The 10,903-nt window shown below is 41.4% G+C and overlaps 1 protein-coding gene across 2 annotated transcripts in view; it reads right to left on the reverse strand.

Moving 5' to 3' along the window:
* The window catches only part of ATP8B1 (ATPase phospholipid transporting 8B1), a 152,352-nt gene that overhangs the window by 44,067 nt on the left and 97,382 nt on the right, over nucleotides 1–10,903 (reverse strand). For both annotated transcript variants that reach the window (XM_017528793.2, XM_017528794.2), the window contains exons 5-11: nucleotides 7,513–7,611; nucleotides 7,337–7,398; nucleotides 4,378–4,450; nucleotides 4,201–4,271; nucleotides 2,741–2,823; nucleotides 2,462–2,620; nucleotides 1,879–1,967 (exon numbers count right to left, since the gene is read on the reverse strand). In XM_017528793.2, the coding sequence (XP_017384282.1) occupies nucleotides 1,879–1,967; nucleotides 2,462–2,620; nucleotides 2,741–2,823; nucleotides 4,201–4,271; nucleotides 4,378–4,450; nucleotides 7,337–7,398; nucleotides 7,513–7,611 (636 nt within the window). The remainder of the gene's footprint in view (nucleotides 1–1,878; nucleotides 1,968–2,461; nucleotides 2,621–2,740; nucleotides 2,824–4,200; nucleotides 4,272–4,377; nucleotides 4,451–7,336; nucleotides 7,399–7,512; nucleotides 7,612–10,903) is intronic.

Below are 10,903 nucleotides of genomic sequence, written 5' to 3' on the forward strand. Positions count from 1 at the left end.
TTTTTTTTTTTTTTTTTTTTTTTTTTTTTTTTTTTTTTAGGGCAAGAAAATTTCACCTATATTTGGGCCATTATTCCTTAAGGTGTAATGTCACAAGTATTGCATGACATTGTAAAATAAGATCACTTAAGAAGCAATATGATAAGTATTATGTTGTAGAAGTTATGAGCATATACTTATGGAAGGAATAAAAAGTCAACTATCATGGTAGTGCTTGGGGATTTGCAAGTGGGAATAAAATTTTCAGAGACAAATTTAAATTTCTGGACACAGACTCCAAAAGTGCTATATCTCAACTTGGTCATGGAAGTAACCAGAGTGCCAACAGAGTGTCATACTCATGACCACAACCATGACACCAAAGATGAATCTGAAAAGTTCAAATACAATTTTCACAAAATGAGAAAACAGGGGAAAATGTTTCTTAAAAATTATTACTTTTATATGATTTTAAATATGTATAGGCAATCATAGAATAAGTATTAGAAGTATGTATTCAAATTGAACTAAATACTTGAAAAAAATTTTCATTGGGAAATGGAAGGAGTGCTTAATATTTGGGGGTCAGTATATGGGCAGAAGAGTGAACACAGCAGGTCTGAGATTGCTTCCTCTGAAGGCTTGCTTGCAAGGTTAGCCGTTGGCTGGTATCTAAGAACTTAGATGGGAGGATATCCTGGTTCCTTATTTTTTATTCTCTGATAAGAATAGCTCATAGGCTGGGTGCAGTGGCTCACACTTGTAAGCCCAGCACTTTGGGAGGAAAAGGTAGGCGAATCATTTGAGGTCAGAAATTTGAGATCAGCCTGGCCAACATGGGGGAATCCTGTGTCTCCTAAAAATACAAAATTTTAGCTGGGCGGGGTAGCAGGTGCCTGTAATCCCAGCTACTCGGGAAGCTGAGGCAGGAAAATTGCTTGAACCCGGGAGACGGAGGTTGCAGTGAGCCAAGATCGAGGCATTGCACTCTAGCCTGGGCAACAAGAGCAAAACTCCATCTCAAAAATACAAAAAAGAATAGCTCAGGATGCCTAACTGTGCAAAAAGCATGGTTCATGCTGACCATCTGCATTCCTGTGGGGAGTCTGAAGTGGTTTTTTTTTTGTTGTTAAAGACCGTTGACACTGAGTCTCTCATGAGCTTCCCTGGTATAGATGACATTTCACATGTGGTATCATTAATTGCTGCTGGGAGAATTAAGAGTCTGTGTGTGGCTTGGGAAGGGAGTGTGGGGGTGGGATGGCAAGCTTTTGGAAGATTGTGCCTGGTTTCCTTTGCACTTTACCCCATGAGCCTTTGGCTGATCTTGCTTTCTCTCCTTTTGTTGTAATGAGTCACAGCTGTAAGTACGATTATGTGCGGAGATCTGAGTCCTTCCAGTGAATCATCAAACCTGGGAGTGGTCTTGAGGATTCTGACATACTTTATTTTTAGCCTTGCCTTGTATTTGGAGTTATACAGTATATGCTGGGGTAGGGAAGAGGAGGTTTGCTTTTAAGAGAACTGACTTATGGGAAAGTAACAGCAATGACATCAACCCTACATTGACTTTGGGAGTTCAGCTTCACTAATTTATCTAGGGCTTCCTGGTTTTCCAGTTCCAATCATCAAGGCACTTAGGCCACCCTATAGCTAAAATTTCCCTTCCCAAGGGGATTCTCCTGTTAGAAGTGTAGCATTTCTGAGAAAAAGTGAGGCATTTCTGAAAAAAAAAAAAAAAAAAATCCCTTCTTCCTGCATTTGAAGCTTGGAGTGCCCAAGCATTTTTCTATTCCACCTAAAGAGATAAAATTTCTTTGTATTAGAAAAACATAAAATAATATTGGCACAAAAGACAGCAATCTAGATGAGAGATCTACTGAGATTGAAAATAAATACCGTATAAACCATGTAGTTCATCAAGTAATCAATTTTAGTTCTTTTAAATCTGGTTTTCCCACTATTCTTCATTATTTTAGTGTCAGCACCTGAAAATGGAAAATTCAATGTGATCATCAATTGGGAAAATCAATTCACTAGCACGTCAATAAAATTACCCTTCTTGGTTGGGCATGGTGGTTCAGGCCTGTAATCCCAGCACTTTGGGAGGCTAAGGCAGGCAGATCACCTGCAGTCAGGAGCTCGAGACCAGCCTAGCCAACATGGCAAAACCCTGTCTCTACCAAAAATACAAAAATTAGCTGGGCATGGTGGCACATACCTGTAATCTCAGCTACTTGGAAGGCTGAGGCAGGAGAATCACTTAAACCCAGGAGGCAGAGGGTTCAGTGAGCTGAGATCGCGCGACTGCACTCCAGCCTGGGCTATAGAGCGAGACTCCAGCTCAAAAAAAAAAAAAAAAAAAAAAATTACTCTTCATTTGGTTTTGATGGAGAAAGAACAGAAACTCTTCTTTTGGTTTTGATGGAGAAAGTCTTTAAAGCTCATAGCAGATTAATTTCCCAAGAAACTGTGAAAGTACCTGCAAAAACGACTAAGCCATGGCAGAAATCGGTATTCCTAATCACACAGCCACGTAACAAAATTTTATCAGCATCCAAAGGAAACCTTGTTTTTCTCCAAGATAGTATTCCTGTAAACTTATCTAGTCGGTTATTGGGTTCTTCACATTCAATAAAACCTTTGAAAAATATAAGATTTACATGATTAGTCTCATATAAAAGATTTTCTGGTTTTAATCAATAGAAATTGAACCAAGCAACTAAAACTTAAAGCAAAGTACGACATGTTTCCTACAAACCATCAAATGCTGCCAATGCATCTTCTCTTTGGAGATACTGGTCTGTGATTTCAAGTGACATCTTAAACTTTAAATTTGTTTCTCTAAAGGTAAGGGAAAAAATGAATTAAATGAACAAATTTTGGAGTTCGAAATGGAAGTTAATCACCCACAGTTACATTAGCCATACCTGGACATGAAGGCTAAATAATTAGTTGTTTCTATTTTCAAACTCTGTTCACCTTGGAAATTCAGGTTTGGATAAGATTATCCCCTGAGCTAGAGAAAATTTCTGACCTTGGGAAATGTTGGCTCCATTCACAGTTGGTTGTTGTGAAGGTTAGGACAGAGGCACCCACAAACATCCTTCACATTAACTTGACCCTTTCCACCAGCTGGGACTACCAAACTGCTGTTTGAAAATGTAGCATCTAATATTTAATCACATTAAGATGATTCTATAACACATATTTGTTACAGAAATTCCGTTTCGCCTCTGTCAAATTCCTTTCCAGAGTGAGTAGCTGGATCACATGTTTTTGAAAGATAATTTTATTTGGGAAAGGAGGTGGTAGCTTTACTCCCAATTGCCTCACCATAGTGCAAGGTAAGGTCCCTGTGTGTGGGCACAAGGGCAGCCCAGGGACATGTGCTCTTGAGGGTGAGGCTCCCTTCTCATGACTGATGGCTTTATATAGGATTCACAAATACACACCCAGGAATTTCCCCAGACTAGGTAAGTTCATTCTCAACCTCACCAATCTGTTCTGACAGGGCACGTTAGGATCTTATGTCTTTGCAAAGCTTTAGAATCTCTCATGGAAATAACAGCAGTTTTGTAGTTAAGAATAAACAGTCAGGCACGGTGGCTCATGCCTGTAATCCCAGCACTTTGGGAGGCAGAGGCAGGCAGATCACTTGAGGTCAGGAGTTTGAGACCAACCTGGCCAACATGGTGAAACCCCGTCTCTACTAAAAATACAAAAATTAGCTGGGTGTGGGGGTGGACACCTGTAGTTACTCAAGAGGCTGAGGCAGGGGAATTGCTTGAACCCAGTGAGTGTGGAGGTTGCAGTGAGCTGAGATAGCACCCCTGCACTCCAGCCTGGGTGACAGAGTGAGACTCTGTCTCAAAATAAATAAGTAGTCTATTGAAAAGACTTTAAAAATCTGTTATTTTCTCTGACATAGATAATAACCTCGATATTATTTATAACTGTCTGGACACTGCTCAGCAGTTGATAAGGGGCTCAGACACACATGCTTCCATCTGATCCTTTTACCTTCCAAGAGGTGAAGACAGGCAGGTGATAAGAGCTCCACTTTACAGAAGGGGCAAAGGTGAGATCGGTAGGGACAGGCAGCAGGTGGCAGAGGCAAGGCCAGATCTCAAGCCCTCTGGTCCAGAGTGCCCCGATTTCAATGGAATGCATGTGCCTTCAAAGGCCAGCTTTAAATCAGGCCCATCGAGACACACTTACCCATCCAGTTCCGCTGTTTCCACGTAGCAGAGGCTGTTAGGCTCAGAGCTGGACAGCAGGAGAATGTCAGCCTGTCCAAAACAGAACACACGAATAACACCGAGACCTCGAGGTAGAAGACGTGTGCAGGGGCTGGGGGAGAACAAGGAACGGGAGAAGCAGAATTGGCTCACTTACTGGAACAAAGTCATTTTTCCTCAGACGAATGACATCTCCAACTTGAATGTCTTTCCACTTGGCAACTTTGAACCTAAGGATTAAAATAATGATGAATTTATTGAATTTTTAAGTTACAGGCAAGGGAATTACTATTCTTTCTGGATGTCACAGATTCTGAAAAACGTGTAAGTCACAGAGAAAATGCTACAATTTTGCTCTTTAATGATGTAAACATATCAAGTGGGAATGAAAATCGCATTGACCCCTGAAGGAAGCAGTGATGGCGGCTTTGATATCTTCTTTCCATCTAGGTCATGGAAGGAAGAGTTTATGGGGGCCACTTACATGTGTGGTAGGGAAATACCTACCACTCCCTTTTGGTTTGCCTTATGTCCAGTTCACCCCTCTTGCTGTGTTCCTTCCCAGTGACCCATCACTGCTCTGTGCTGGTCCCAGGAAAGGGGAACCCACATTATGACACGCATGTGGGCCACTCAGAGTCTTTGTGGGGCTTCAGAGCTTGCCTCTTCTCTGCTGTTTAAATTACCTTTGTTATTTATTTATTATTATTATTTTTTATTGAGACAGAGTTTCACTCTGTCTCCCAGGCTGAAGTGCAGTGACATGATCTCAGCTCACTGCAACTTCCGCCTCCCAGGGTTCAAGCCATTCTTCTGCCTCAGCCTCCTCCCAGTAGCTGGGACCACAGGCGTGTGCCACCATGCCTGGCTAATTTTTGTATTGTTAGTAGAAAGGGGATTTCACCATGCTGGACAGGCTGGTCTTGATCTCCTGACCTCAGGTGATCCACTCATCTTGGCCTCCTAAAGTGTTGGGATTACCGGTTTGAGCCACCTCACCTGGCCTGTTAACTTCTTAACTGTAAAGGCTTAATTGACAAAGACACTGCATTCCCTTTAAGGCCCCAAGGCTATACCCACATTGGATTATGGGCAGTTGCCTGATGGAGCTTTATGTTGTCCACACAACGTGTGTTTACACAACTCCTTCAGCCTCTCCAGCGGATGATCTTCAGGGCTTTGCTCATGTGTTGACATCTTTTCCAACATTCCCTTGCTAAAGTGATTTTTCCCTTCCCTGTACCATCAGAGCATTTTGTTTCTATCTTTTTTATTCTGACATGGATTTTATTAGAATGATGTGCATAGGTGTCTCATCTTCTGTCTTGAACTGTAAGTTTCTCAAGGATACTGTCCTGCCTGCAACATGTAGAAAGCAGTCCGCACGTGTTTGTTAAATTAATATAGTCAACTGTGACCAAAGCACCAGCTCAGCCAACAGTAATGAGTTGTTTTCTGAGCAAGAGCCTCCAGGCAGAACTGCAAATTCAAGCGCTAAAAATAGTGATTAAGGCCTAATTCCAAGACTTTATGTGTCAACACTGAAGAAAATAACCTGACTTACAGCCGCACTTCCACTGTGTCTAATTCAAATCTAGACTATACCAAGCTATAAATATGTTTCGATGGCTTTTTTTCCCTTGCAAATAAGGAAATTCTGTTCCAGAGTTACCTTTTAAGTGTCAAAAGACAAAATCACAACAATTTATAAAGATCTTAATTGGCTTTCGTTGCAATTCTAGCATTGGGAAACACTTCCTTCAGTAAAATGGAATAAGTGTACCAGTGAACCTAGCAGAAGAGGTTGTTGTTGTTAAGATGAGGGTCTCGCTAAGTTGGACAGGCTGGTTTCAAACTCCTGGCCTCAAGTGATCCTCCTGCCTCGACCTCCCAAAGTGCTGGGATTACAGGTGTGAGCTACCATGCCTGACCAGCCCATATGTTTAGCCTGCACCATAGCTGCCCACGTTGGTAAAGAGGAACTCTGGGTTGCCCTGAATTTGGAAGTCTAGGGCGCATATCTGGCAGGGTCATGGCCCAAGCATCCCCTGCAGTGGGGTCACACCTATAAGAACTTGAGCATCAGCAGGGCAGAGCACAGGAGGTGTCCTCAGAGGAAACTGGAACATCTGATAGAAGAATCTAACAGAATTGCCTCCCAGTAGCCCTGCCAAAGAGATGCTAGCATATCCATTTGTCATTTCAGACTTACATGCAAATTTCTAATTTACAATTTCAGAAATATTGAAATGTAAAATAAAATTTCATTTATTGAAAGATAAGCCAAATTTTTTTTTTTTTTAATCCTGGAGTTAAGAACTGTGTACTAAATTCTTGTAACGTTAGGGGAACTGGGGCATAAACATATATTTAAAATGTATTTTAAATCTCCAGGTCATTTTTGGCCATAAATGAATGGGAGATAAACATATAGTGATTAGATGTCTGCCTCCAAAGAAATTAAGTTTATTATTATGGTAGGTTCATTATGTCCGCTGGGTGTATCTTTTGTACATGTGAAAATCTTTAAAACAATATTATAGTTTGAAACTTTTAAAAGTGTTGATATGTTAAAAATTTTAATGAATATTTCCTATAAAATTTAGTACCCCAAATTGTCATCCCTTTATCTATTTTTCTCATTATCCTTAATAGATTTATTACAACAGGGGCACATATTCAATAAAAAGATAATTTAAGGCCAGGCATTGTGGCTCACACCTGTAATCCCAGCACTTTTGGAGGTTGAGGCAGGCGGATCACTTGAAGTCAGGAGTTCGAGACCAGTCTGGGAAACATGGTGACACCCCGTCTCCATGAAAAGTACAAAAAATGAGCCAAGTGTGGTGGTGCACGCCTGTAATCCCAGCTACTTGAGAGGCTGAGGCAGGAAAATCGCTTGAACCTGGGAGGCGGACGTTGCAGTGAGCCATCATGCCACTGTACTCCAGCCTGGGCGACAGAGCGAAACTCTGTCTCCAAAAATAAGAAAAAAAAAAAAAAGTTAATGTACTAATAGCCTTCTCCATTCTAATAATGATCTCTGAATATGTTTCTAGACAGAGTTAAGCATTACATCCTTGTAAATCAGTTACTAATTAAAGAAGACACAGTACCTGCCATCCTTAATGACTTCACACGTCCTATTGTTGATTTCCCTATCCATTTTATGGCGAGCCTTGAGAAGAAAGATGGGGAAATGCTGTTTTAAACATCTCAATGCGGAAGGAAAGAATGCCAAAGTCAATTAAACTCAAAGCAATGAGTAGAACGTTGTATGAGAACTCCTCACCACATCGTCCACCAGGTCTTTGATTGCAGTAATGCCCAGCACCAGAAGCAGGGGGAATAGTGTGGTGTACCACGCCAGGGTAGAGATTTGAGGAATTGCCTGAAAAAAAAAAAGGGCTTATGTGTGTGCCCATGAAGGCATATCACGCTGATTCCTAATTCTAAGCTTGCTAATTCTGTGTCGTCTCCGTCATCACACAAGTCTACATCCTGCAGAGTGTGGAGGAAAAGCTCTTCAAGCACCTGGACAACCTCCTTCTAGTGGTTCTCTCTAGCTTCTGGACATCTGGAACAAAGTCTAGAAGGCAGTGGCTCCTGAAATTATCTCATTGTGACCTTAAGTGGTCACCAAGGAGGCTTTGTATCATGATACATAAAAGAGAATTGCTGTAAATTTTTTGTGAAAATTATATTTAACTGGAGGTGGGAAAGTAGGACTGGCAAGGGGGAAGTTGCTTTAACTTTTTTTTTTTTTTTTTGAAAAGGAAGTCTCATCCTGTCACCCAGGCTGGAATGCAGTGGCACAATCTTGGCTCACTGTAACCTCTGTCTCCCAGGTTCACTTGATTCTCCTGCCTCAGCCTCCTGAGTAGCTGGGATTACAGGTGTGTGCCACCATGCCTGGCTAATTTTTGTATTTTTAGTAGAGACAAGATTTCACCATGTTGGTCATGCTGGTCTTGAACTTCTGACTTTGTGATCCACCCGCCTCAGCCTGCCAAAGTGCTAAGATTACAGGCGTGAGCCACTGCGCCTGCCTTTTATTTATTTATTTTTTTGAGACCAAATCTCCCTCTGTCATCCAGGCTGGAATGCATTGCACAGTCTTGGCTCACTGCAACCTCTGTCTCCCATGTTCAAGTGATTCTCCTGCCTTAGCCTCCCGAGTAGCTGGGATTACAGGTGTGTGCCACCATGCCCAGCTAATGTTTTTTTGTATTTTTAGTAGAGATAGGATTTCTCTATGTTCGAGACCATGTTGGCCAGGCTGGTCTCGAACTCCTGACCTGAGGTGATCTGCCTGCCTCAGCCTCCCAAAGTGCTGGGATTACAGGTGTGAGCCACCACACCTGGCCAAAGTCATCTTAACTTTTAAGGAATGCATGCATAATAGGCTCTACATTGCAGGTTTCTCAGCCAGTGGTTTCTGAGGATCCCATGTTGGAGGCAAAGATGGCAGGAGGTACTAGCTGCCTCTGAAAGCAAGTGAACAGGGAGAGCATCTCTGAGGGCATTAGAAGAAAGTGTGTCCTTCATGGTTATCGCTATTGGCCCAGCCAAGAAAGTGAGTTGGCCTTGCAGGATGCCCTGTCTCCATCAAGACAGCCTCCAAATTTAAATAAAAGTTTGGGATGCAAGTTTAATAAAGTTATCTTGTAACCATCCTCCTGATCACGGAGCCATATAATGTAGTGGTTAAAATGACAGGCTTTGGAGTCAACTCCTAGATCCAAGTCTTGGTCAGCTCTACCATTTATGGCTTGTGGGACTTTGAGCAAGTTACTGTAGCTCACTAGTCCTCAGCTCTTCTCTGCAAAATGGAGGTCCTGCCGGTCCTGACCTTATAGACTAGAAGAATTAAGTGTAGTGACAGCGCAAGTGAAGAAGCTGCCTAAGGCTATTGCTGTTACCCTAATTTGGATTGCTGACCTTAAGAGAAGATAACTAGGCTGCAGCTGGAAGACAGAAAGATTCTTCTTCCCATATACAGTGAGTATGTAAAATCTCCTCTTCCCTGCTAGAAGGAAGGGAAAATAGCCTACTTCCTACAGAGCGGCGCCTTAGACTTTGCAGTGCTAACCTCTACACACACCTGTCTAAGCATCCCCCTTGATAACAGGGCATGCTTTGCTATCTGACTTGCAGGTCTATGGTTTCCTAAATCTATTGAGTATCTATTTCTCTTTAGCATTGTCTCTTCTTTTTCTCTCCTCTCCACTCATCCTCCCATCCCCACCTAGACACACATTCTACCCCATTTTCATAAAACCTTAGAGGGTCAATCCCAGCAGGTGAAACTTTTCCAAATTCAATGCTTGCTGTAAAGAATCTGATAAAGTGCCGGGAGCTGTGGCTCACACCTGTAATCTTAGCACTTTGGGAGGCTAAGGCGGGTGGATCATCTGAAGTTAGGAGTTTGAGACCAGCCTGGTCAACATGGTGAAACTCTGTCTCTACTAAAAATACAAAAAGTAGCTGGGTATGGTGGCGGGCAACTGTGATCCCAGCTACGTGGAAGACTGAGGCAGGAGAATCTCTTGAGTCCGGGAGGCAGAGGTTGCAGTGAGCCGAGATCGCACCATTGCACTTCAGCCTGGGTGAAAAGAGCAAAACTCCACCTCAAAAAAAAAAAAAAAAAAAAAAAAAAAAACCCCTTCCATCCTTTAAAGGTATAATTCTACTTCTGGGAATGTATTACACTAAGCCACTAATTGAATAGAAACAAATAAAAGCAAAATGTTATTAAAGGCATGATTTAATCCATTATTATATATTAATTCTACACATTCTTATGCAACCATCAAAAAGTGTAATTATGAAAACCTGACAGACTATTAAGTGAAAATGGAAAAATATACAATAGAGCAGATATTGTAACAATACTGTAATACATTTGTTCATTCATTGAAATGTTTATTGAGTACTGCATGGAGTTTACACTCGAATGGGGATGACAGACAATAAGCATTATGAGTAAGTAAAATGTATTGTACAGTCATATGAAAGAAAGTGGGATGGAGAAAAATGAACAGGCAAGGGAGATAAGGAGTATGTATTCCACTATTCAAATTAAGATGGCCAGGTAAGGCCGCCTTGAGAATGAAGTTTTGAGTAAAAACTTGGAAGATGTGAGATATTCATAAGAAAGATAAAAAGAAAATGAAAGTTTATGATGGGCTTATCTGTTTTTTACATTTATGTAAAATTTTATAATATTTCTTAAATACTATTATCTTGCTTTACAATGTGGAGTGTGTGTGTTTTGGTTTTGAGATAGGGTCTTGCTACCCAGTCCGGTCTTAAACTATTGGGCTCAAGCAATCCTCCTGCCTCAGTCTCCTGAGTAGCTGGGATTACAGGCACATACCACTGTCCCCAGCTTGTTTTGAAAATTATTACAAAAAAAATTAATAAACACTCCAAAGTTGTGCTAAAAGAGAAATAAGTAAATGAACAAAGAGAACCTCAACTAGACCTCTGCTATCCACCCCATGAAACAGATTCTTGTCCCAGTTTCAACACTACGGCTTCTCTAATCTTATTTTTTTTTTTTTTTCCATTTGTTTTATTGCTTTTTAGGTTTTGGGGTACATGTGAAGAACATGCAAAATTGTTGCATAGGTACACACGTGGCAGTGTGATTTGCTGCCTTCCTCCCCATCACCTACATC

The sequence above is a fragment of the Cebus imitator genome, unplaced genomic scaffold (genome assembly GCF_001604975.1).
Source record: "Cebus imitator isolate Cc_AM_T3 unplaced genomic scaffold, Cebus_imitator-1.0 Scaffold55, whole genome shotgun sequence".
Classification (NCBI taxonomy): Eukaryota; Metazoa; Chordata; class Mammalia; order Primates; family Cebidae; genus Cebus; species Cebus imitator.